Source organism: Melanotaenia boesemani, chromosome 8 (assembly GCF_017639745.1).
Source record: "Melanotaenia boesemani isolate fMelBoe1 chromosome 8, fMelBoe1.pri, whole genome shotgun sequence".
Lineage (NCBI taxonomy): Eukaryota > Metazoa > Chordata > Actinopteri > Atheriniformes > Melanotaeniidae > Melanotaenia > Melanotaenia boesemani.
In genome coordinates, this window is record NC_055689.1 from 17,870,319 (window position 1) to 17,897,578 (window position 27,260).

Here is a 27,260-nt window from a genome sequence, read left to right on the forward strand (position 1 = left end):
AGCTAGCCTATAAAAGATCACCTGCACCCTAATAGAAAAACGTTGCTTCAGGTCAGAGATGGGGACTGAGACTCAAGTCACACTTAAGTCGTATTTCTGACTTGAGACTCGAAATGAACTCGTTCTCAAAAGACTTTAAACTTGACTTGGACTTGAAATTTGAAACTGCTGAACATTTTTAAAATTATTTTCTCTCTGTCTGATCTCCTGCCTGCTGTTTGAGTTGCGTGCTGTCATTACCCCAGACATAACAGTGATGTAACATCAGAAACACAGACGCGTCCATGCCAATCAATCAAAACTCGAGAGTTTGGGATCATTCGGGAGGACGCTGTCCCCTTGATGCCTAGATGTGGAGGAGGACCAGACGGTTAGCACATCTCTGGTTGAGAGGATGGTTGGAGTTGTATGCGCTAAGTACACTATCCTTGGCAGCACAGTATCACACTTTGCCTTTCCTCCGCACCTTGGTCAAGAATGAATTTCACAAATTTTTCTTTTGCCTTTCCTCCATGGTTTCAGCTGCTTTGCCCTAAAGCAGAAATTTTTCTTTTAATAAAATGGTGTCATTTTAATTATTAATGTTATCTGGTAATCACCCCCAGAACTCTTGCCCCTGCCTAGAAATTGCTGCCCATACTTACCTTGACCATGAGAACATAGCCAACACATGTTTTTTCCCAATTTTTTTCCCCATGTTTACGTTTGTGATGGGAGTATCCCCACTTGTTGGCTTCTTTGCTTCTTTCAGACCATCGTAAAAATGACGGTTTTGTTGGTTCATACTTGTGTGAAAAAAGTTCCAAGTCAACTTTTCAGCAAGTTGAACATAATCAGATAACATAAAACTCCATTAAAGTGGAGTAACAACAAATCACATGATTCAAGAGGAAACACAAAAACCAAGCACAACCACTACCAATTACTTGATTTACATGTAGCTCTTTTTCCACCAAGGACTGAAACTAGCTGTGGCAAGGCTGTAGGAAGCTGCTTCTTTGTGACAAAACCTCTGTGCACAACTGATACAAAGTTGTATTAGCTTATTACAACTTTGCAAAGGATTTGGAAGTACAGATCTAATATTTAGCCAGACATTACTGTTAATACAGTTTCCAATAAATAAATATGTAATCTGTTAAAAACCTGCAGAAAGATGTTTCTAGGACTCAAAATTTACAATATGTTGGAGTAAGACCTGGCTTTTGGAGATAAATATTGTCTTAACAACAAAGCAAAAGAAGTTTGATTTAAAATGCTACATTGCAGATATCCTGTCAAATAACTTTATCTAGATTTGCTCTTAATATTAATTATTCTTTTGTCATTTTTTTAGCTGGTTATTTCCTTTTATTTACTTGATTTTCTTTTATCATAACCTGTGTAATTACCATCCCCTGGCATAAGCTTTTTTTCTGACATTATAAATAATGTTTACAAAAACAAAACAAAACTTACAAGTGTTTTTTTGTTTGTTTATTTTTTAATTTTTCAAGTTCTGTTTAATCATTTCCTGTTTTGTTTTTTTCATGCACACACAAACATTTCATATATATATATATATATATATATATATATATGTATATATATGTGTGTGTGTGTGTGTGTGTGTGTGTGTGTGTGCCCAGTATAAGGTGCAGTTACCAGCATTTCTAAAGTAGACAAGAAAAAAAAGTCACTGCAGAAATATGTTATACATAACACTGGTTATTGAAATACTGGGATAATATGAATTGCAGACAGGAACAATATCAACCTTTTCAAAGAGGACTGGGATTCTAGTACAGTAAAAATTATAATAAAAAAAAAAAAATAAAAAAAAAAACACGCATACCAAGCTACATACGAGACCAGAGGCATTTACAGTTCTGTGTCCAACATGCATTCTGACATTTAGTACACAGCCAAGGCTCACCGGCTGCATGTGCCTGAGCTGCACACATCTTATATTTAGGATCATTCCCCACTCAAGTTGCGCCTAATGTCTGGATTTCATCTAGAGGTTTACTTGTCTTTTTGTTCAGTTTTTATACGTTAGGAACAACGCCCTTATGTTTTCTCCATCCATTTATTTATTTTGTATTTATTTGTTTATTTTTTATATTATTTATTTATTTTCTTTAATTTTGAGTGGTCCTGTTCACTCTACGGCGTCTGCAAGTATGGCGGCCGTGTCCTACAATGCACCACGGGATGACGTCACCCAAGCGCTATGGCAGTGCCGGCACACATCTGTTGCTTCTTTTGGGTATTAAAAACTTTATTTTAAAAAAGGGACTAACCAAAATAGGAGCAGAGAACCCCAACGTCTGTGGTATAAAAATAATCGAGGATACTGGATCCACCATATTCACCTTCACCTTAACATACACCCGGAGAGGTTAGACACTAACAACAATGTTTAATGTTAGCATTTATGTTAGCAACAAGTTTAGAGCCACAACGGTGGGGCGTAAACGTTAGCTTGTTGCTACCTTTGTACTAAAATAATGCTAACTCAGATTAGCTCCACTGAATGCGTTCAAAAGAAAAATCAGATATTTACTATGCCATGAATTGCAGTATTGTAAAGAAGACCAGGAGGGTCTTTGAAATATTAATACAGCATTTTGATGAGTAATTTATTGTGAAATAAAAAATGTGGATCGCTAAATTTAATTTCAAATTCATCAACTAATTCATACAAAAAGAAATCAAATTGCAACGTGTTTTGTAATTACACATTTTAAATGGAAGTATTAATGAGGAATTGCATATTGAAATATTTCATTAATAAATACTGCAATTTTTGTTAATGTATTTTCAGACGCTATTACTAAAAAGAGAAATAAATTATACATGAATCTGGTTATAAATGTCGTTCCATGTCATACATTTAAAAAGGTAATTCTCTTTTCCATTTTCATTCCACCTCTGCATTTTGAAATTCTTTTTTCAATTGGATTTCCCTAATTAAATTTCCTTAGCCCTCTCCATTTAGCTTTTGCTTGACACTTTGGGGCCTTAAGTAGTGAAAACCAAGTTAAACCAATCACAACTGTGCCATGAATGTAATCAGCTCTCTCGTTGGTTAGAAAGCCACAGTTGATTCTCTGTCTATAGTATTATAGTATAACTGTTCTTCTGTACTATAGTATTATTTCTCTGTGGGTCCAGATTAAGTTTTGTACACAAAAACTCTTTGATAAGTTATGTTAAGAGCAAATTTACTAGGTTTTCAGAATTCAGTGAAGCAAACATGTTATGCATAATTTAACTTGGCACTAAAACAGAAGCTCTCTGGTCAGTAGTGTCTCAACTTACAACCAACTTCCGAAAAAGTGCAGGGGGGGGCATAACCCCACGTGCACTAAATTATGCTCATCCCTGAAACAGTGAGAATTAGTCAGGCTTCAAGTGTTCTCATGCATAATTCACATGAAATGTAGTCCTTCTGTTTCCTGTGTTGTAGAATAAAGTATCATGTTGCCCGAATGCTGCCCTACAAATATCATTTATACTATTAATTTTTTTTTTTTTTTTACCATTATGCATTTTCATATTTAACCCCACAAACTTCTGAGATATTTCCATACCTGTCCATGTTTTGGTATCTATAGAAACCCAAAGTAATGAGTAGTTTAATAATGAAATGTTTAAATAATTATCAAACATAAATCAACATTAAAGTAGAAATTATGGTCAGAATAGGATGACGTTAGACGAAAGTGTAACCAAATGTAAATATCACTGTTACTGACCAATGTATTACTATTCTACCCAGCTCCTCCTCTTCTTTCTCTGTTGGGACAGATTTTGAGTCAAGAACAACAACCAGTAAGAGAGGAACACCAAATCTTACTCTTTTACCAGCAGTGTAATTATTTACCCCGCCACACTCAGAGTAGAACACCTTCTGCTGACGTCCTCATGACACAACAGTTCAGAAATACAGTTACTTTTGTTTTATTAAGGACAATGTTTGGTTTTGTTGACCATGTTCTATTTCTAACACCGCTTGAAACTCAATTTAATTAACATTTGAAGAGTTTTTCTGACACTGACAAACTGGCAGTAGTACTCACAGTGATATCTTTGAGAACAGTTGCTCTGTAACAACAATAATGGAATTGATTTTACACATTTTAAATAGTTTGTAGTAATGCACATTAGTGAAACAGAGCTTGCCTGCCTTTTAATGTATATTTCTGTTATGGAGGTGCATAGCTGTTTGTTTGTCTGCCCAGTTTCTTTCGCTGAGAAAGCAGATTGGCTCTGTGAGAGGAGACTCCTCTTTTACAACTCAAAGGCCACTGTGACTGAAGGGACAGACAAAATCAACAAACCGCCTCAAACCAGCCAACATCAACTGATTCTGAACTGCCATGTGCAGGACCTCCTTCTTCTGTTCAGGTCAAGAGTCAAGTGCTGTGGATCGAAACGAGTAATGTGTCATCAAAACATTTCCACTGGGTCAAAACTGTGAGAAAAGTATGAACATGCACTTAGAGCATGGAAAGATGGCCTTAAAATACAAGCATTCAAATGTTGTGTGTCCCTGGGAGATTGGCCGTAGGTGACACACAGAACTGCTAAAATAAAAATGGCACCTTATTTTTCTCAACTCTTTTTCTACGTTGTTTTCTCAAGTCTCGGGGAATAAGCCTTGAGGAGTTCTGGAGTGCTAAATATTTAAAAGATGTCATACTTCTCCAAAATGTAAGTGCCTTGCATGAGTTAACGAACATTAAAACACATTTGTTTTACCATGACATGCTGATGTGCTGTTGTACACCTTGTTGCATTAATGACGCACACCAGCCCTTGACCATGAGGTCAAAGACCTGTTTGTTTTAAATTTTCACTCAAGCTCACAGTCAGACTCAGTCTCTTCGTCTGTCAGAGGTGACTTCAGCCCCTGCAGGCTTCTCAGGAACAGGATACCAGCCGTGATGCAGCGGGCTTTGTTCAGCCGGAGCGTGTTGCTTGCCCAGCAGGCTGCAGCGGCGCTCGACAGTCCGCTTACCACCAGGAGCGCACCAGTGCTGCAGCGCCTGGACCGCTCTATGTCTTTGGTCACCATCCCGCCACCGGCATGCATACTCCGACCGCTAGAGGTGCCTCTCCGTTACCTGTTCGGACCAGGACCCTCAAACATTCCTCCCCGTGTCTTAGCTGCAGGCGGCAGGCCAATAATTGGCCACTTGCATCCAGAAATGTACGAGGTAAATTTTCTCAAAATCAGGCTCGGAGTGAGTTATGGTGGCTATTTTGATGACTTTGAGGTGGAAACAGACACATTTTATTTAAGTGGTGAACAATCGAAATGGAAGTCAATTTTATAGCCTAGCTAATAAATAGTCCTTAAATTTGGAAAAGTGATTTATAGCTTTGACTATTTTTTTTTTTAATTATTATTATTTGTGAGAATTGTGGGAATACTGCATCTTAATTTTTCTTTACTAAAAGTACTAAAAGTGAATTGCCTACTTTATCCAGATTTTTTAAGCCAAGTGAAATGGTTTAAATTATTCGCACATACACATGGACCACATTCGTCTACCACCACATGCTGATGTGCTGTTGTACACTTTGTTGCGTAAAGTGACACTCATGCGCTGAGATTAGCTATTGTACCTGCTCAGTCAAATTGAAGAACTGTTTTAACATTTTCGTTTGTGTCATAGATTATGAACGATTTAAAAAAAGGGATCCAGTACGCCTTTCAGACAGAAAACAACATGACCATAGCTATGAGCGGCTCCGGGCACGCCGCTATGGAGTGTGCTGTGTTCAACACTGTAGAGCCCGGAGAAAGCGTACTGGTGGCCATCAATGGCATCTGGGGGGAGCGCGTAGCCGAAATTGCAGAAAGAATGGGTAAGAGTTTACGCAGGGCTTTACTCACGCACTTCCTGGGTCTCCGAAGAGGACAAGTAATAGTATTAATTGGCTTAACTACAATATAAAACTTGATTTTATGGTATTTAATTTTACTTTACTTTATTTGCTTATGACTCTTTCTTTCTTTCTTTTTAGGTGCTAATGTACACAAAATGGTAAAAGCACCTGGAGGATATTTTACCAATAAAGAAATTGAACAGGTTGGCACCGCATCTCTCAAGCAGCCAACTAACAGCATCAAAAAATGGCTGAACTTTACTTAGTGGAGCACAGTTGTACTGCAGATAACAAGAACACAGATGTGGCTGAACTCCTGTTTATGTTGCTTTCTAGGCCATAGAAAAACACAAGCCTGTCTTGTTTTTCCTCACACACGGGGAGTCCTCAGCTGGTCTCTGTCACCCAGTAGACGGCATCGGAGACATATGTAAAAAGTAAGCTTGCTACCTAACGTGTTAAATAAAAGATATATTTCTTGTTGCCAACTACCCCGTCTCTTGCAGACATAACTGTCTGTTCCTGGTGGACACAGTTGCCTCACTTGGAGCAGCACCCATTTTTATGGACAAACAAAGTAAGACTATGTTGAAAGATTATCTTCCTTTGCTCAATGTAAAGCCTGCAAGAGATAAACATGTTTCTCATTGTTTTCTAAGATATTGACATCCTGTACACTGGTTCTCAGAAGGCTTTGAATGCACCTCCTGGCACAGCACCCATCTCTTTTAATGACAGAGCTTGGTAAGGAGAGCCACCGCTCTATTTTTTCAACTCATGCTTTTTATAACGTACAAAAGGTCTAATAGCAGCAACCATAAAGTAATTAAAAGAACACAATGTCTGCTTTTCCATACAGCCACAAGATGTTTAATAGGAAAACAAAACCAGTATCATATCTCTTTGACATGACACATTTGTCCAACTACTGGGGTTGTGATGGGAAACCAGCCAGAGCGTAAGTAAGATGACTGATTACAAAATGATTCCAGTCATATGATCCTCAAACTTTAGCTTACTTCAGTAACTTGAAGGTAGCAGCTAAACTAAAAGCTTGGTAGAAATGGCTTTTAGTTTTTCAGCTAATAAACCAGGTGTCATTTTGTTAGGAAGATTTATAAATGTCAGGTATAGTGTTTAGTGTTTGCTGTAAAAATAGTATAAAATAAAGAGATTGTGTAGTTTAATCATGTTTATTCTGGGTTTTAGATATCACCACACTGGTCCTGTCTCTGGATTCTTTGCCCTGCGGGAGGGTCTGGCAATCCTTGCTGAGAGGGTAAAGGGATATTTCACCACTTTTTCATTTTTTCACATCAGTGGAAAATCTTGCTAAGTTTGTTTTTAAAGAAGTGTTTAATCTCAAATAACTTACTAAAGTTTAATGAGTTCTGAGACATCAATATTTTTATCTCTAATCCAAAAGGACAAAGCAGTTATCTAATTTTGTGTTGAAGTCAGTTATAGTTATTGTTATGAAAATGTAACTTTACTCTAGAAAGATGTCTAGAAAGAGTTGCCATGTCTCCCTTTTTTGCTGCTTGTGAGTTTGTACAACTGAGCGTGTTAGTTATGATTGAACAGGAGCTATGCAGTCTCATACTTTGGCAGCTAACTAACTTAATCAATCTTTGTCTCCCTCTAGGGGCTGGAGGAGTCTTGGAGAAAACACAAAGAGGTGGCAGCCTACCTGTACCGAGGACTTGAAGATCTGGGCCTCAAACTATTCATCCCAGACAAGGTCAGGCAAACATAAAGCAAAGCTGTTGGATTCTGCCATAAAAAAAGTAAAACTGATTATTTGTAAACAGAAAAACAAGAAAGAGACAGAATTAACTGTGATAATAGTTCACATTATGCTTAATTAGGTTTGTGGGAGCAAACCTCACTTAAGTATCCCTTCAGTATTACAACTACAGTAATTTAGTAACAGATGTCCTGCAGGATATGAGACTCCCATCCGTCACCACCATAGCCATCCCTGAGGGTTACAACTGGAGGGAGATGTTGGCCTACATCATGAAGCACCACCACATGGAGATGACAGGAGGACTGGGCCCTTCCATTGGCATGGTTAGTTAATGCGGATATTGGATTTGAGGGCGCCACACCCGTAGGAGATGGGGATGTTTTAACACCCACAGTTTTCCTGGTGAGAGGATTCAGTACCCACACTTTTTCTGCATTAAAAAAAAAAACTTTATACATAGTTTTGCACAAACGTCACTGTCCTGGTCCTCTCTGTGTCCTCTCTCCCCCTCCTTATCCTGTTGTGAATCATGGCAGGCTGTATGTGATCAGCTGATTGGCTTTTCAGTCACTAGTACTGTCTCTCTAGTATTGTTTTTGGATGTGCTAACATAGGTAGGCAACATTTATCAGTCTCATGTTAATCGGACCCATGTCACTATCACATGAAGCTAAAGAATGAAAAATGTTAGCAGCCTGTTTCAGTTAGATATTTCTTGTCTTTATTTCATATTACTTTTCAGTATTAAAGAGGTTTGCTAGTGAAGCAAGTGTAAAAATCTGCTAATCATCAGACAGGCATGCACACATCTCTGAAGATAGATCAGGTTCAGATATCTATTAAGAGTGAAACAGCAAAAGGAAACAAGGAGATGTCTTCACTAAATCATTGGTGCTGTGCAGATGTTGGAGACACAGGTCTGATCATTTATGGGCCATGAATGTGATGAAAGAAATTACATACATGCTCTAAAGTCAGAGCAGGACCCTTCACTAGCAAGGTAGCTAACAGGAAGTAGAGAGGATTTATAATTCAGATATGCAGGGGCGGGCCTAGAAAACTTTTGATGGGGTGCGGGGGGGCATTAACCAGGAAAAGGTTAGCTTGCTCTTTCTGTTAATACAATACACTCTGACTTAAGATGTCATAAACTTCCAAACCAACATTTATAAGAGGAGTCTGGTGTGTGCGCAGCTCTCTGAATCATCTTGCTGAGTCACTGCAGACACAGTTCTCATGCAGTGTTTTCTACCTCTTTTTCAATTAGGTGATGAGGATCGGATTGATGGGATACAACTGTGAGAAGGCCAACGCTGACATGGCACTGCACGCTTTGGCAGATGCTCTCAAGAACTGCAAGAAGAGCAAGGCTTGATAGCCAAAATTCCCACATCAGTGACTGTCTACTCATTTCTTAGGAAATGAAAAAGAAATATTTAGTGTTCCTACAGTGTTGCTTTTGGCAGCAATTTTAGTTTTAGTCTTCCTCCTTTGGATGAAAATGCTTATTAGCCCCTGCATTTCTATTTGTGATAGTTTTAGTCCAGTTTTAGTCAACGAAAACTCAAAAAGGTTTTAGTTTACTTTTAAAGAAAAAAAAGTATTAGTCATTTTAACACAAGGGCAACTGACGGTCATTTTGATCATTTTGAAATTTGCATATTCAATAACTTTGTCAAATAAAATCATGAAGTCTTAACTGTGTCTGACTTTTCCTAAAATTAGCTATGTGAATTTTCATTAAAACTAGTTTTAATATTTAGTATGTTAAAGGAGCTAAGCCTATTGCAGAGCACTGAGAATGTTTGACTCGGTGGTGGTTGACGCACCTTGTCGCTGTCATTAAAACAATAATAAATGTCCACTTCTAGTTGCTGTGCAGACCTTTTCTATTTATTCTGCAATCATCCATTTTAAGACAGACAATACAGTTTTGTTAACTCGCGCCACTGCGGTCAAAAACCTTTTTGCCCTTCCGGGTCAAAACACCTGGTGACATAATGACGTCTTCCTCTTATATACCCTTGTCTATTACCTTTCCAGGTAACAATACAGTGCCCCCTACTGGGTACATACAACTTCTACAATATTTGGCTCCTATATAGTATGTAAAGAAAAGATTAAATATACCTTCATTTCCACTGATGTTGGAAAGACTGTTGAAAAAGAGTGAAATCCATCTGTGCTCTTTATTGCAGGGACTTAGATGCTTTTTAGAATAAAGACGTAGACATTAGCTTATGGGCCATGCCAAGTGGGCTGAAGATGTCAATAAAGTTTGCTTTCATTTATGAAATGCTTGTCATGCATTAGTGTGTCAAATCGAGACGTAAAACGTTAATATCGCAATCTAAATTTGGCCACTGAATGTTATATCCAGTATAGCCTGATTTTCTTATCATTTTATAAGGCACTTACACCGCAGTGCCTTATAAAGGCATTGTATGATATTACTACATTTCCCAGGATTCCACACGGTAGCAGTCAAAAGCAAACTGACATTGGTGCAGTGCACCTTGACTTGTAACTTTTTATTTTTGCCTTTTATCCTTTTTGGGGGATTCATCCTCGATCCTGTGAAACAGGCTACATTCATGGCGTGTCCTGTCGCTGGTGCTGGTAGGTTAATTGTGAGAGGTTCTGTCACAAAGTGAAAGTATATACATGTACATGTTTTTAACCGTCACCTCCAGAATGTCTCGGAGAGAGCATACTAGCTGCTATCACTGCTTGCTGATGACAAGTATGCTATCACTGCTTGCTGATGACAATGTTACCTTAAATTATTCAGTTGCTGTTTTAACCAAGTAAATTATAGTTATTTAAATGTGAAAATTAATCTGTCTGTACGTCATGTTACGTACAGTTAAAGCAAACAATGTGTTTGTTTTATTTAAGCGAGGACATACCAAATTTACTGCAGCATCAACAAAACAACACAAGAGTGAGCTGTGTGTGCTGCGACCTCTGCATCTCTAAGGACTATTTCTCATGTGTTAAAAGCGACACAAAAGATTCTCGCTTTAATTAAAATCAGGGGGGGGGAGAAAACCCACTTCTTCCTCTCCTCCTTAAACATAGTTGACGTGATTAGTGTTGCATCACTGCCACCTTCTGGACTTAAGTTGAACTCTAGCCGGGGTGGGGGGTCGTCTTGTTTTGTATATATTTCCTTACCCAGTCATTTTTAAACTTACCACAAAAAAGTAAGGACATTTGTATTCAGCCAATTATTTCTACCTTTTAAAAAAAACTAGTGAGTGTTGTTTTATACATAATTGGGAAGCCTAATTAATCACCTTTACACTGAGGTGTAGCTTGATCATATAATGGGATCATGCTTCTGTGGAATGAGCAACACAACTAAATATGTGGGTAGTGACTCCCAACCCCCCCTACAGTGTTTTCTTGTTGTTCATTCATATGCTACCAGGTGTGTAGTATGATGGTACCTGACTGACATCTAATTGATAGACTTCAAAATGAGATTCTGGAGCCAGTGATCCCATATCTCCAGAATCTAGGACCTAGCTCCATCTTCCAGGGTGCCAACACTCTTCGCAGAGCCAGATCATCACAGAGTACCTCCAGAATTTTGGAGTGGAGAGGATGGAACGCCTGCCATGAGTCCAGTCCTCAATTCAGTTAAACACTTGTGGGATCAAGCTGGGCGTTCTGTTTGTGCTGCAGTGACCAACACATCCATGCTGCTTGACCTTCAACAACTGAGGAATCAGATGCCATCCCACAGCAAAATGTGATCAGTATGAGAAGAAGGTGCCAAGCTGTTGTTATGTATAAATCTCACTGAGGTCCCAGACAGTGTAAAATCAATAAAGTGTAAAAAGAAAATTAAAACTAGAGTGAATACAGACAGGAGAATGTTTGGCAAACAAATACAAGACCTTTATAATGTCTGGGTGGTTGGTTTAAATCAGCTTTTCAGGTAGTAGGCCTTTCCCCTCAAATATGTCCTGATTTCTAAAACCAGGGAAATAAAGACTTAGATAAACAAACACAAAACTAGCTTATACACTGCTATTTGTGTATGTGTGTTTTATTATAGCATCAGTGGAGCTGAACCCAGCTGTCCAACCTCTAAACTGGCTGTTGGGCACCTGGGAGAATGATGGACCTGGAGAGGGCAGCTTCCCCTCTATAAAACCATTCCACTACACAGAAAAACTGTACTTCAGTCATGTGGGACAACCAGTCATCAACTTCATGTAAGTGTTACTGTAGAAGTGAAACTGAACGTTTTTCTTTTTTTCAAACTTACATTTTCTAGCATTTAACTTCATGCCTGCACTGGAATAAAAGTGTTTTGTCCAGCCTGTTTTATATGCATTAGCTTGTCTTTCTTATAGCTGATTCCTCATTGTTGTCTTGTATAGGTTCAATGCATTTCATGCAGACTCTAATAAGCCTCTGCACAGAGAATGTGGTTTTATTCGAATGCAGCCAGAGACCAACCGAGTGGCATTAATCATCGCACAGAACTCAGGTAGGCTTTAAACTATTAAATGGATCCTTGAGTCTGTTATTAGGGCTCTGCCCAGTTGCAGAATTTCTGGATTATGGAAGAGTCTCTTTAAATGCTTCAAATAATCCAGAGGGAACAACTCCCTCAACACTGACCTCAGCAATGTGTTTTTGCAGTTAATACATATAACTTGCCACAAGTCCACAACCTTAGAATCACAGTATAGTCAGGCTTTGTCTTGACTTTTACATTTTGCTAACAACACACCATAAAAATGATCTGTTTTATAACCCAGTGCAAGCATGTTGTGGTGTGTTTGTCTGCCAAAAGAAAATGTTTTCCTTTTTTATGTTTTAATTTTTTTATCTTTTCCAAAATTCAAATATAAGCTTATGAGAATAAACAAGGTCTTTTTGTGCAGGTCTGGTGGAGATTGAAGAGGGAGAGCTTACAGGGAATCAACTGAATCTGCAGACCCAAAAGTTGGAAAGAATCTCTTTTGCCAAGGAACCCCATGTGCAGCAGGTAAAACTGTTCCTGAGTTATCAGATACAAACAATGAGCTGATCTTTGCATTAATATTGAGCGTTGTCATATGGAACTAGGAAAAAAAAAAAAGAAGTTGTGTACTGTTTGCTGTCTGTAACCTCACCTGCTCTTTTCCACCGTGCAGATATGTCGAGTAATTCAGCTGCGACCAGATGGGAAGCTTGAGCAGACTGTTTCCATGGCTACAGACAAGCAGCCGCTGACTCAACACTTGCACATCACCTACCGTCGGTTATCTTAGTCTTCAAGCTAGCAGTATTTTCATGTGCAGTGTATTGATTCAGAAAGACAAAATAAGCTTAAGCATTTATAATAAATTAATGATACATTTTATTTGTATAGCACTTTATATTGCAGGGAATCTCAAAGTGCTTACAGAAAACAGGGAAAAAAATCAATAAAATACTATTTAGCAGAAGGCTTTTTTAAAAAGGAAGGTTTTCAAATTTTGCTTAAAAACTTCTAAAGACTGCGGACTTCTCAGGTGGTCTGGTGGGGTGTTCCACAGTCTTGCGGCAGCAGCTGAAAAAGCCCGATCATCCATGCTACGAAGCTTGGTTCTGGGAACTTGGAGGGTGTTTGTGGTTGAACGGAGGGTTCGTGAGGAGGGGTGAGGAATTCCTGTAGGTAAAGACAGGCATGTCCATGAGTGCACTGGTAGGTGAGGAGGGAGACCTTGTATTCTATCCTGAGTCAGATGGGGAGCCAGTGAAGAGTTTTCAGGATGGGGGTGATATGATCTCACTTGTGCACCCTCATCAGGATCCTGGCAGCGCTGTTCTGGATGTATTGCAGTCTCTGAATGTTCTTGCCAGGGATCCCGATGAGGAGTGCATTACAGTAATCTAGCCTGGAGGAGACAAAGGCATGGACGGGCGTCAGGTAGTCATGGAAACATATCTACAGTTGCGTAGTGGTATACTTTGATTGTTGTGGTAAATAAGTTATTCTGTCATACCTCTTACATTATTAACTTGAGATATTCAAAGCATTTTTGTATATCATACATACTACTTTTTGTCATACTATTTTGTCTTTGGGTCAGAGGGTTCTGTTACACTGAAAGGTGTTTCCTTTCTGGTGTTGTGGTGATGTTTCTGGTGTTATATAAAACACTGTTAAGGACATGAAAAGAGTCTTTACAATTCAAATCAAAAGTAAACAGATACAACACAAAAGTAAAATGAAGCAGTCTAAATGCAAAACAAAATGGAGAACTGCTTCATTAATGTACATGTTGATATGTTTAATGTATTTAAATAAATCACTTCCAGGCAACTGAATGTATGTTTCAGGTTCAGGTTCTTCAGTAACTTTTTATTTCTGCACATGTGATGCTCAAAAGAGAGACAAAGTTCACCTTCTCTATAAATCTGCCTCTTCAAAGGTTTTACTTAAAAAAGAAAACATCTTAATTTGGCCTAACAGTACAATCTTGTACATTTTTTCTACAACAAGAAGAGCATTTATCACTTTAGTGTGGAGGTTCTGGCTCTGTCTTCCATGGCTTGTTGATAATTGAACAAAACCTGACAAAGGGATGTTAGTTCTTCCACACAGCTAAAAATGTGAAATGAGCTGCATCATATGTACCGTCTGTGGTGCTGCAGCTGATTTATTTGGTCATTTTTAAAGCATAATTTGAGCTAAAGATTTCCCTGCCATTCCTGCGCTTAAAAAGTTCAATTTTATTCATTAGAGTCACACTTCATGTGTCACTGCAGATATTAAAGTTGTATAATTTAATGAGACCGTGCTTTTTGTTTAGAGATCCTGGCAGATTTTAAACTCTTGAGCTTATCCCCTCATTTTTACGGGTTTTGTGTTTCTATAAGATGTTAATCTTCATGCAGAGAATGTAGTTTCACTTGAATGCCACCAGAGACCAACAGAGTAGCATTCAATAAACTCCTGCAACAGATTCTGCATGTAATTCAGGCAGACTTGAAACCTCTAGATGCCACATTCTTCATCACGACTGGCTCCACTTGTATTTCTGGACACAGTTGTATTTTCCACATTTTGAAGTAGTACCATTTGCAACAACGAGAAATACATCACCTCCACACCATCCATTGAGGCACTAAATAAATTGCTCTTACAAGGGAGAGGCATGGTTCCCAGGTCTATACTAGTTGATTTGATGCGTTACAGTCCTGGCCAACGGCATGCTGAAGTCTTCCAGGACTTGTGAGTCCAGCATGTCTGGAAGCCATCGAGTTCAACATCTGTGTCATTGCTGCGTTTGGTTCACATGCTGTTCCCGTCCAGCCAGCTACAGGTAATCTGATAGTGGAATGTGTGCATTTACATGTATACACAAATACCCCTAGTTGAAGTTATTGCAGAAAATGCAAAAGGAAGCACCAAAATGTTCTTTGGCATTAATCAATGACCAAAATCCACCATGGCTGCTACAAAGTCATCCAACACGCCGGGATTTAAAATGAAGGACTGAGCTTTTCCCTCCCTCCATATACTGAGCCTGTCAGTAAGAACATGCCTAGGATAAACAGTCCTTGTGGCTGTAAAATATACAAAGCCTTTATTTTTAAATACTCACGTTTAACAAATATGAAACCTGCAGTCTACTCATCCCACCTGATAAAGTTAGTATAGTAATGAAGCAAAGACTGATGACCAAGTAGATTTATTTCAGTGAAATCAAGTGATACACCTTCCAGTAGAAACCCACCATGTACATTTTGACAGGAGGTGGAGGGGCACCACCACCACCAATTGTAATCAACCCCTCAAAACCGTGCATAGGTCTGCAACTGCCACCATTATTTCTGCCCCTCACCAGCCATTTAGCACAGAATAGACAAGCAGTATTAACATTCAAGTGCAACATGCTGCCGTTGTAGGAAAAGCTGTCCTGTTTGCTCAAGATGTTTTAACGTAGGTGATGTTCAAGTACTGAGTAGGTTCCTTCTTGTCTAGTGTCATAGAAACCGTCTGCGCCAACTTCCCATCTGGTCGTAGCTGAAACACTCGACAAATCTGTAAATGGAAACAAGGCGAGGTCAGCGACATGTGGCTGTAGCCGTTATTCATCCAAATGAGTGCAATAGAAACATTGTTGACAGTGAAAAGCATCTTCACAGATCAGCCAGTTTGTGCATGATGGCAGATTTACCTGCTGCACGTGGGGCTCCTTGGCAAAAGAGATTCTTTCCAACTTGTGGGTCTTCAATGTCAGCTGCTTTCCTGTGAGCTCTCCCTCTTCAATCTCCACCAGACCTGCTCAAGACCACCTCGTTTTAGTTTTCTAAGCCCGACAATGTTAAGTTGGATTTAGTGGATTTAAGTCTACCTGAGTCCTGTGCAATAATGAAAGCCACTCTGTTGGTCTTTGGCTGCATTCGAATGAAGCCACATTCTCTGTGTGAAGGCTTAGATGAATCTTCAGGAGAGGCACTGAACCTGTAAAACACAGCAACAGATCAGCCACAGGTCTGAGGTCTGCCACAACAGATTTCTGGACAAGAATTATGCAACCACAGTTTGTTTGCACTAACACCTACATGAAGTGCATTGCTGGTTGTCCCATGTGGCTGAAGTGCAGCTTCTCTGTGTAGCTGAAAGGTTTGATGGAGTGGAAGCCTCCCTGTCCAGGTTCATCACTCTCCCAGGTACCCAGCAACCAGTTGACAGGTTCAAGGGCTGGGTTCAGCTCCACTGAAGCTATTAGCATAAACATTAAAAGCCACAGCAGTCAGAGTTAACAAACACGCGTGTCAGGATAACTCCAACACTGGTTTTTACAGGCAACGTCCACACTTAAAATGGAGTTTGCTAAGTGAGCTTTAAGCAGAAATGTCCAGTCCCTTTGTCTTAATGTGGACAGGCCTGAACAAAACTTGACAAGCAGTTGAGGAGATCTACTTAATTTGAATCAGGTGTGTTGGGAAGGTGGCCCTAAACTACAAGCATTGGGTATTCCTGATTTAAATGTATACAAGTTCCAAGATATCTGCTATTAGTTTTGTGTTTTAAAATAAAAAAAAAATAAATAAATAAATAAAAAAAACACTACACTAGACAGAAATGCAAGTTACAGAAGTAATTTCATTACAAGAAGAAAACATACACCTGTTAAACTAGATTTCTTTTGGGTAACTCACATCAGAATTGACAGGTAATCTTGTCTCAAAAGTTAAAAACTTGGACAAAGTTCTGCTTAAGAGTCAAATAGTTAACTTACAGGCACTGCTGGAAGAAGATGGCATTATAAGCTGTTGCAGGAGGGCAGCTGTGGATCCAAACTGAGATGCAGAAATACAAGCTTGGCAACACTGGCACCTGATGCAGGTTAAAGCCCTTTTATAGGCGGTCCAAGCACCCCAGGGAACCTTGGGAATTGTAGTTAACTCTTAAATACTACAAATATGTCAATTAACCTTTAGAAAAATATAACTTGAGAAAACAAATATCAACTTTGACCACATTTTGTTCCTGATTCATGAAATAAAGACAGGAGGAGCATTCCCTAACAAAACAAACACACTGAGTACTCTGCATGGGACATCCGACAATGTTATTATTTAGCCATCTTATACGAGATGGATTTCTGACAGCATAAGGACAAACTATTTCAACTGTCTTGTATAAAAACACTATTTATTTATTTACTAATTATTTATTTATCTGAGTCTGTTAGCTCTTCTTGCAGCTCTTGAGAGCTTCTATTAGGACATGCAGTGCCACGTTAGTATTAGTTTTCTTACACTTGTGAGTCTTCAGCCTGTAAGTGTGATAAATCTGGTGTCAAATCACTTTTCTGAATCATCCTGCTGAGTCACTGCAGACAATGTTCTCATGGGCTGTTCACCGGGATGCTAATGGGGGATAGTCTCCGTCTTTATCTCATGTTTTCCAGGTTTAATACCTTTGTGTGTGAGTGTGTGTGTGTGTTTGTGTGTGTGTTTTTTCTTTGTCCTTTTTTTTTTTTTTTTTCTTTTGTTTTCTTTTGTCAACTTTCCCATTGCCTAGAATTTTTTTTGTTAAAAACTATATCCAAGTAGCAGCTGAATATGGATCCTCTTAGACAGGCTCTTCCGTTCAGTTCATCATATTTTGTTGACGCTACAGGAATGTTCACTATAAATATTTTGAGCTACTTACAGGGTGGCTGTAGTAGTGGTGGTAAACTGAGAATACAGTTCTATTCTATTCTATTCTATTCTATTTCATCATCTCATGTTGTTGCTGCTTTTAAGTCACAAAATAAAGACCAATTTTTGCAAGTGAGCAAACCTTCTTGAATCACATGACAAAGGAATTGTAAAATTGTAAATAAAGTAATAAAACTAGAAGCACTCAGAGAGCGCAGACCTCCATCAAACCATGGGGTCAGTCACCTGAGAAAAACCCCCAAAGGCCCAACAACCTGCCCCGTACCCCCTATATTTTGAACCTTCTGGATCACCACATCCAGAATATCAACACGATCCGGATCAAACAATATTGGATTATAACATTTACCATGATGTCATCTTTTTTTTTTTTTATTTATTTATTTATTACTTAGGAGTTTTAATGCCAAAATTATCTCCCAAAGCAGCCTTTAAAAAATTCTTGGATCCAGACGGTGATCCAGATCACCCCCAAAATGTAATAATGGGTTCATGAAATTTTAATTTCATGAAAATTTTGTCAAAATCCATCCATAACTTTTTGAGTTATGTTGTTAACAGACAGACAGCCTAACATGGCTCGAAACATAATAATAATAATAATAATAATAATAATTAGGGGTTCAGTGTCTTGCCCAGGGATACCTCGACATAAACTCGACTTGGCTGAGGATCGAAGCGGCAACCCTCGGGTTACAAGACAACTTCGCTTACTTAGTTTTATTTGTTTTTATTCTCTCTGTATTACTGTTATTTAGTGTTTTATCTTATTGTTAAGCACTTTGTGATTTTATCTTGAAAGGTGCTATATAAATAAACATTTACTTACTTACTTGCTGAGCTACGCAGTAAAATGAAGCAGTCTAAACGCAAAACAAAATGGAGAACTGCTTCATTAATGTATATGTTGATATGTTGAAGTTATTTAAATAAATCACTTCCAGGCAACTGAATGAATGTTCCAGGTTCAAGTTCTTCAGTAACTTTTCATTACTGCACATGTGATGCTCAAAAGAGAGACAAAGTTCACCTTCTCTATAAATCTGCCTCTTCAAAGGCTTTACTTAAAAAAAGAAAACATCTTAATTTGGCCTAACAGTACAATCTTGTATATTTTTCTACAACACGAAGAGCATTTATTTAGTGTGGAGGTTCTGGCTCTGTCTTCCATGGCTTGTTGACACTTGAACAAAACCTGACAAAGGGATGTTAGTTCTTCCACGCAGCTAGTAAAAATGTGAAATGAGCAGCATCATATGTACCGTCTGTGGTGCTGCAGCTGATTTATTTGGTCATTTTTAAAGCATAATTTGAGTTAAAGATTTCCCTGCCACCATTATGCTTAAAAAGTTCAATTTTATTCATGAGTCACACTTCATGTATCACTGCAGACATTAAAGTTGTATAATCCTGGCAGATGTTAAACTCTTCAGCTGATCCCCTCATTTTACAGCTTTTCTGTGTTTCTATAAGATGTTAATATTCATGCAGAGAATGTAGTTTCACTTGAATGCCACCAGAGACCAACAGAGTAGCTTTCAATAAACTCCTGCAACAGATTCTGCATGTAATTCAGGCAGACTTCAAACCTCTAGATGCCACATTTTTCATCACGACCGTCTCCACTTGTATTTTCCACATTTTGAAGTAGTACCATTTTCAACAACGACAAATACATCACCTCCACACCATCCATTGAGGCACTAAATAAATTGCTCTTACAAGGGAGAGGTATGGTTCCCAGGTCTTTGCTAGTTGATTGGATGCGTTACAATCCTGGCCAACGGCATGCTGAAGTCTTCCAGGACTTGTGAGTCCAGCCTGTCTGGAAGCCATGGAGTGCAACATCTGCGTCATTGCTGTGTTTGGTTCACATGCTGTTCCCGTCCAGCCAGTTCCAGATAATCCGATAGTGGAATGTTTGCATTTACATGTATACGTGGGGGCGGCGTGGCTCAGCAAGGTAGAGCTGTCCTCTTGTAACCCAAGGGTTGCCGGTTCGATCCTCGGCCAAGTCGAGTTCATGTCGAGGTGTCCTTGGGCAAGACACCGAACCCCTAATTGCTCCTGATGGGTCGTGGTTGAGCGCCTTGCATGGCAGCTTTTGCCGTCAGTGTGTGAATGGGATGTATAATGTAAAGCTCTTTGGGTATCATCCCAGGTACAGTAAAGCGCTATATTTACCACAACATTTACCATATACACAAGTACCCCTAGTTGAAGTTATTGCAGAATATGCAAACGGAAGCACCAAAATGTTCTTTGGCATTAATATATGACCAAAATCCACCATGGCTGCTACAAAGTCATCCAACACTCCAGGATTTACAAGGACTGAGCTTTTTCCGCCAATATAATGAGCCGTAGTAAGTAATAGTAAGCCACTGTAAGGTAAAAATGGAGATATGAACATGCCTAGGATAAACAGTCCTGGGTGGGTGGCTGGCTGTAAAATATACAAAGCCTTTATTTTTAAATACTCATGTTTAACAAATATGAAACCTGCAGTCTACTCATCCCACCTGATAAAGTTAGTATAGTAATGAAGCAAAGACTGATGACCAAGTAGATTTATTTCAGTGAAATCAAGTGATACACCTTCCAGTAGAAACCCACCATGTACATTTTGACATGAGGTGGAGGGGCACCACCACCACTTGTAACCAATCCCTCAAAACCGTGCATAGGTCTGCAACTGCCACCATTATTTCTGCCCCTCACCAGCCATTTAGCACAGAATAGACAAGCAGTATTAACATGCAAGTGCAACATGCTGCCGTTGTAGGAAAAGCTGTCCTGTTTGCTCAAGATGTTTTAACGTAGGTGATGTTCAAGTACTGAGTAGGTTCCTTCTTGTCTAGTGTCATAGAAACCGTCTGCGCCAACTTCCCATCTGGTCGTAGCTGAAACACTCGACAAATCTGTAAATGGAAACAAGGCGAGGTCAGCGACACGTGGCTGTGGCCGTTATTCATCCAGATGAGTGCAATAGAAACATTGTTCACAGTGAAAAGCAGCTTCACAGATCAGCCAGTTTGTGCATGATGGCAGATTTACCTGCTGCACGTGGGGCTCCTTGGCAAAAGAGATTCTTTCCAACTTGTGGGTCTTCAAGGTCAGCTGCTTTCCTGTGAGCTCTCCCTCTTCAATCTCCACCAGACCTGCTCAACACCACCTCGTTTTAGTTTTCCAAGCCCGACAATGTTAAGTTGGATTTAGTGGATTTAAGTCTACCTGAGTCCTGTGCAATAATGAAAGCCACTCTGTTGGTCTTTGGCTGCATTCGAATGAAGCCACATTCTCTGTGTGAAGGCTTAGATGAGTCTTCAGGAGAGGCATTGAACCTGTACAACACAGCAACAGATCAGCCACAGGTCTGAGGTCTGCCACAACAGATTTCTGGACAAGAATTATGCAACCACAGTTTGTCTGCACTAACACCTACATGAAGTGCATTGCTGGTTGTCCCATGTGGCTGAAGTGCAGCTTCTCTGTGTAGCTGAAAGGTTTGATGGAGTGGAAGCCTCCCTGTCCAGGTTCATCACTCTCCCAGGTACCCAGCAACCAGTTGACAGGTTCAAGGGCTGGGTTCAGCTCCACTGAAGCTATTAGCATAAACATTAAAAGCCACAGCAGTCAGTTAACACGCGTGTCAGGATAACTCCAACACTGGCTTTTACAGGCAACTTCCACATTTAAAATGGAGTTTGCCAAGTGAGCTTTAAGCAGAAATGTCCAGTCCCTTTGTCTTAATGTGGACAGGCCTGAACAAAACTTGACAAGCAGTTGAGGAGATCTACTTAATTTGAATCAGGTGTGTTGGGAAGGTGGCCCTAAACTACAAGCATTGGGTATTCCTGATTTAAATGAATACAAGTTCCAAGATATCTGCTATTACAGGTTGTTTTAGAAACTACATTAGATAGAAGTGCAAGTTACAGAAGTAATTTCATTACAAGTAAAGAAGAAAACATCACCTGTTACCCAAAAGAAATCTAGTTTAACTCACGTCAGAGTTGACAGGTTATCTTGTCTCAAAAGTTAAACAAAACTTAGACAAAGTTCTGCTTAAGAGTCAAATAGTTAACTTACAGGCACTGTTGGAAGAAGATGGCATTATAAGCTGTTGCAGGAGGGCAGCTGTGGATCCAAACTGAGATGCAGAAATACAAGCTCTGCAACACTGGCACCTGACGCAGGTTAAAGCCCTTTTATAGGCGGTCCAAGCACCCCAGGGAACCTTGGGAATTGTAGTTAACTCTTAAATACTACAAATATGTCAATTAACCTTTAGAAAAATATAACTTGAGAAAACAAATATCAACTTTGACCACATTTTGTTCCTGATTCATGAAATAAAGACAGGAGGAGCATTCCCTAACAAAACAAACACACTTAGTACTCTGTATGGGACATCCGACAATGTTATTATTTAGCCATCTTATACGAGATGGATTTCTGACAGCATAAGGACAAACTATTTCAACTGTCTTGAATAAAAACACTATTTATTTATTTACTAATTATTTATTCATTTCCCCCTGTGAATCAGTAATTAATCATCTGAGGGTGTTAGTTCTTCTTGAGAGCTTCTATTAGGACATGCAGTGCCACGTTAGTATTAGTTTTCTTATACTTGTGAGTCTTCAGCCTGTAAGTGTGATAAATCTGGTGTCAAATCATTTTTCTGAATCATCCTGCTGAGTCACTGCAGACAATGTTCTCATGGGCTGTTCACCGGGGTGCTAATGGGGGATAGTCTCCCTCTTTATCTCATGTTTTCCAGGTTTAATACCTTTGTGTGTGAGTGTGTGTGTGTGTGTGTGTGTGTGTGTGTGTGTGTTTTCTTTGTCCTTTTTTTTTTTTTTTTTTTCTTTTGTTTTCTTTTCTTTTGTCAACTTTCCCATTGCCTAGAATTTTTTTTTGTTAAAAACTATATCCAAGTAGCAGCTGAATATGGATCCTCTTAGACAGGCTCTTCCGTTCAGTTCATCATATTTTGTTGACGCTACAGGAATGTTCACTATAAATATTTTGAGCTACTTACAGGGTGGCTGTAGTAGTGGTGGTAAACTGAGAATACAGTTTTATTCTATTCTATTCTATTCTATTTCATCATCTCATGTTGTTGCTGCTTTTAAGTCACAAAATAAAGACCAATTCTTACTAGTGAGCAAACCTTCTTGAATCACATGACAAAGGAATTGTAAAATTGTAAATAAAGTAATAAAACTAGAAGCACTCAGAGAGCGCAGACCTCCATCAAACCATGGGGTCAGTCACCTGATAAAAACCCCCAAAGGCCCAACAACCTACCCCGTACCCCCTATATTTTGAACCTTCTGGATCACCACATCCAGAATATCAATACGATCCGGATCAAACAATATTGGATTATGACATTTACCATGATGTCATCTTGTATTTATTTATTTATTTATTTATTACTTAGGAGTTCTAATGCCAAAATTATCTCCCAAAGCAGCCTTTAAAAAATTCTTGGATCCAGACGGTGATCCAGATCACCCCCAAAATGTAATAATGGGTTCATGAAATTTTAATTTCTTGAAAATTTTGTCAAAATCCATCCATAGCTTTTTGAGTTATGTTGCTAACAGACAGACAGCCTAACATGGCTGGAAACATAATAATAATAATAATAATTAAAAGTCGAGGAATGAATGCAGAATTAGCTTTGGCTATGCTCCAGCAAATGAATGAGGAAGACTCAGATGGGGGAGAAATGATCAGCTCCTCTTACTAAAATTGGACCAAGTTTTTTAGCAAGTCAAACACATTTTAGTTTATTGCTGCCTCCCAGAGTAACTGCTTTTGTTATCCATTGCAATATAAATCTGATTATATGGGCCTGAAGTTTTAAAGAAACACATAAAACCTTGTATCAAATACTTGTGTTGTATTTGTAACACATATGACCTGGAAATAATAATTAAGTGCAATGACTCATTACTTGCAATAAAATTACATCTTTAACTTGCACTTCTATCTAATGTAGTTTCTAAAACAACCTGTAATAGCAGATATCTTGGAACGTGTATTCATTTAAATCAGGAATACCCAATGCTTGTAGTTTAGGGCCACCTTCCCAACACGCCTGATTCAAATTAAGTAGATCTCCTCAACTACTTGTCAAGTTTTGTTCAGGCCTGTCCACATTAAGACAAAGGGACTGGACATTTCTGCTTAAAGCTCACTTGGCAAACTCCATTTTAAGTGTGGAAGTTGCCTGTAAAAGCCAGTGTTGGAGTTATCCTGACACGTGTGTTTGTTAACTCTGACTGCTGTGGCTTTTAATGTTTATGCTAATAGCTTCAGTGGAGCTGAACCCAGCCCTTGAACCTCTCAACTGGTTGCTGGGTACCTGGGAGAGTGATGAACCTGGACAGGGAGGCTTCCACTCCAGCAAACCTTTCAGCTACACAGAAAAGCTGCACTTCAGCCACATGGGACAACCAGCAATGCACTTCATGTAGGTGTTAGTGCTGACAAACTGTGGTTGCATAATTCTTGTCCAGAAATCTGTTGTGGCAGACCTCAGACCTGTGGCTGATCTGTTGCTGTGTTTTACAGGTTCAATGCCTCTCCTGAAGATTCATCTAAGCCTTCACACAGAGAATGTGGCTTCATTCGAATGCAGCCAAAGACCAACAGAGTGGCTTTCATTATTGCACAGGACTCAGGTAGACTTAAATCCACTAAATCCAACTTAACATCGTCAGGCTTAGAAAACTAAAATAAGGTGGTTATGAGCAGGTCTGGTGGAGATTGAAGAGGGAGAGCTTACAGGGAATCAATTGAATCTGCAGACCCAAAAGTTGGAAAGAATCTCTTTTGCCAGCAAACCCCATGTACAGCAGGTAAAACTGTTCCTGAGTTATCAGGTACAAGCATAAATGAGCTGATCTTTGCATTAATATTGAGCGTTGTCATATGTAACTAGAAAAAAAAGAAGTTGTGTACTGTTTGCTGTCTGTAACCTCACCTGCTCTTTTCCACCCTGCAGATGTGTCGAGTAATTCAGCTGCGACCAGATGGGAAGCTTGAGCAGACTGTTTCCATGGCTACAGACAAGCAGCCGCTGACTCAACACTTGCACATCATCACCTGCCATCAGTTATCTTAGTCTTCAAGCTGGCAGTATTTTCATGTGCAGTGTATTGATTCAGAAAGATAAAATATGCTTAAGCATTTTGTCAAGAATCAGCATCACGTAGTCATGGAAACAAATCTACAGTTGCATAGTGTCATACCTCTTATATTAACTTGAATAATTCAAAGCATTTTTGTATTTTATATACACACACACATATATATATATATATATATATATATATGTATGTGTGTGTGTGTAGTGTTAATAATATAATAAAATTTTGCAATAATGTGGAATTTTATTGATGTTTTAGTTAAAAGATTAATATAAAAAATGACAATGTTGCCTTTCCATCATGTTGTTGCACATTAAAAATATAATGTAAGTGAGATTGTTGTGCAAATGGCTGAAACTCTCCTGGTTTTGGTGTAGACAAATGCAATGACTATATTTGACTTCTGTTATTAGCTAAAATAGCTGCTGTCCTGGGGTCTGGTTTACAAACATCAGCATATGATCAGATGGATTATCACAATCATCTGTTTCTCGGAGGCTGAAAGGCAGCACAGCTGTAACAGTCTAAGTGGGAAAGAAGCACAAAAAAAAGAAAAAAATGCCAATTGTGTGAATGAATAAGCTCAATCATATCACAGCTCAATCCTGTTTCGTAGCACAGGTCCCCTGGAGTCAGTGTGCTATTTTGTGTTTGGGTCAGAGGGCTCTGTTACACTGAAAGGTGTTTCCTTTCTGGTGTTAAGAGTATTATTATAATACACTTCATATAGAACGCTGTTCAGGACTTGCAAAGAGTCTTTACAATTCAAATCCAAAGTAAACAGATACAACACCAAATGGTAAATGGTTCATATTTATATAGTGCTTTGCTGTACCTGGAAAGATACTTAAAGCGCTTTACATCATACATCACATTCACCCATTCACACACACATTCATGCACTTATGGCGGAAGCTGCCAAGCAAGGCGCTTGACCACGATCCATCAGGACCAGTTAGGGGTTCAGTGTCTTGCCCAGGGATACCTCGACATAAACTCGACTTGGCTGAGGATCGAACCGGCAACCCTCGGGTTTCAAGACGACCTCGCTGAGCCATGCAGTAAAATGAAGCAGTCTAAACGCAAAACAAAATGGAGAACTGCTTCATTATTGTACATGTTGATATGTTGAAGTTATTTAAATAAATCACTTCCAGGCAACTGAATGAATGTTCCAGGTTCAAGTTCAGTAACTTTTCATTACTGCACATGTGATGCTCAAAAGAGAGACAAAGTTCACCTTCTCTATAAATCTGCCTCTTCAAAGGTTTTACTTAAAAAAGAAAACATCTTAATTTGGCCTAACAGTACAATCTTGTACATTTTTTCTACAACAAGAAGAGCATTTATTTAGTGTGGAGGTTCTGGCTCTGTCTGCCATGGCTTGTTGATAATTGAACAAAACCTGACAAAGGGATGTTAGTTCTTCCACACAGCTAAAAATGTGAAATGAGCTGCATCATATGTACCGTCTGTGGTGCTGCAGCTGATTTATTTGGTCATTTTTAAAGCATAATTTGAGTTAAAGATTTCCCTGCCATTCCTGCGCTTAAAAAGTTCAATTTTATTCATTAGAGTCACACTTCATGTATCACTGCAGACATTAAAGTTGTATAATCCTGGCAGATTTTAAACTCTTCAGCCGATCCCCTCATTTTTACAGGTTTTGTGTTTCTATAAGATGTGAATCTTAATGCAGAGAATGTAGTTTCACTTGAATGCCACCAAAGACCAACAGAGTAGCTTTCAATAAACTCCTGCAACAGATTCTGCATGTAATTCAGGCAGACTTCAAACCTCTAGATGCCACATTCCTCATCACGACTGGCTCCACTTGTATTTCTGGACACTATTGTATTTTCCACATTTTGCATTAGTACCATTTGCAACAACGACAAATACATCACCTCCACACCATCCATTGAGGCACTAAATAAATTGCTCTTCCAAGGGAGAGGCATGGTTCCCAGGTCTATACTAGTTGATTGGATGCGTTACAGTACTGGCCAACTTGCAAAAGGTGGCCGACAGCGTGCTGAAGTCTTCCGGGACTTGTGAGTCCAGCATGTCTGGAAGCCATCGAGTTCAACATCTGTGCCATTGCTGTGTTTGGTTCACATGCTGATCCCGTCCAGCCAGTTACAGGTAACCTGATAGTGAAATGTGTGCATTTTCATGTATACACAAGTACCCCTAGTTGAAGTTATTGCAGAATATGCAAACGGAAGCACCAAAATGTTCTTTGGCATTAATCAATGACCAAAATCCACCATGGCTACTACAAAGTCATC

General features: G+C 39.1%; 5 protein-coding genes across 5 annotated transcripts; 3 read left to right on the forward strand and 2 right to left on the reverse strand.

Annotated features, from left to right (window-relative positions):
* The first annotated feature begins 4,663 nt into the window (after window positions 1-4,663).
* Window positions 4,664-9,329, forward strand: agxtb (alanine--glyoxylate and serine--pyruvate aminotransferase b). The gene is made up of 12 exons (XM_041991799.1): window positions 4,664-4,698; window positions 4,850-5,204; window positions 5,667-5,859; window positions 6,019-6,083; window positions 6,217-6,317; window positions 6,387-6,457; window positions 6,540-6,624; window positions 6,740-6,838; window positions 7,090-7,159; window positions 7,526-7,621; window positions 7,825-7,953; window positions 8,898-9,329. The coding sequence occupies exons 1-12, from the start codon at window positions 4,679-4,681 to the stop codon at window positions 9,003-9,005; spliced, it is 1,392 nt and encodes a 463-aa protein (XP_041847733.1). The 5' UTR covers window positions 4,664-4,678; the 3' UTR covers window positions 9,006-9,329.
* A 774-nt stretch (window positions 9,330-10,103) lies between these two features.
* Window positions 10,104-12,990, forward strand: LOC121644101 (peroxynitrite isomerase THAP4-like). Its single transcript, XM_041991801.1, has 5 exons — window positions 10,104-10,249; window positions 11,697-11,856; window positions 12,025-12,134; window positions 12,535-12,638; window positions 12,787-12,990. Exons 1-5 carry the CDS (start codon window positions 10,225-10,227, stop codon window positions 12,901-12,903), a joined length of 516 nt encoding a protein of 171 aa, XP_041847735.1. The 5' UTR covers window positions 10,104-10,224; the 3' UTR covers window positions 12,904-12,990.
* Window positions 12,991-15,296: 2,306 nt separating this feature from the next.
* On the reverse strand, window positions 15,297-16,894 carry LOC121644421 (peroxynitrite isomerase THAP4-like). The gene is made up of 5 exons (XM_041992318.1): window positions 16,870-16,894; window positions 16,190-16,349; window positions 15,979-16,088; window positions 15,802-15,905; window positions 15,297-15,665 (listed from the first exon to the last, which is right to left on the reverse strand). The coding sequence occupies exons 1-5, from the start codon at window positions 16,892-16,894 to the stop codon at window positions 15,549-15,551; spliced, it is 516 nt and encodes a 171-aa protein (XP_041848252.1). The 3' UTR covers window positions 15,297-15,548.
* A 3,461-nt stretch (window positions 16,895-20,355) lies between these two features.
* Window positions 20,356-22,000, reverse strand: LOC121644100 (peroxynitrite isomerase THAP4-like). The gene is made up of 5 exons (XM_041991800.1): window positions 21,893-22,000; window positions 21,246-21,405; window positions 21,035-21,144; window positions 20,858-20,961; window positions 20,356-20,721 (listed from the first exon to the last, which is right to left on the reverse strand). The coding sequence occupies exons 1-5, from the start codon at window positions 21,915-21,917 to the stop codon at window positions 20,605-20,607; spliced, it is 516 nt and encodes a 171-aa protein (XP_041847734.1). The 5' UTR covers window positions 21,918-22,000; the 3' UTR covers window positions 20,356-20,604.
* A 2,100-nt stretch (window positions 22,001-24,100) lies between these two features.
* Window positions 24,101-24,959, forward strand: LOC121644805 (peroxynitrite isomerase THAP4-like). Its single transcript, XM_041993012.1, has 4 exons — window positions 24,101-24,290; window positions 24,392-24,501; window positions 24,575-24,678; window positions 24,825-24,959. The coding sequence occupies exons 1-4, from the start codon at window positions 24,115-24,117 to the stop codon at window positions 24,942-24,944; spliced, it is 510 nt and encodes a 169-aa protein (XP_041848946.1). The 5' UTR covers window positions 24,101-24,114; the 3' UTR covers window positions 24,945-24,959.
* The last annotated feature ends 2,301 nt before the right edge of the window (window positions 24,960-27,260 follow it).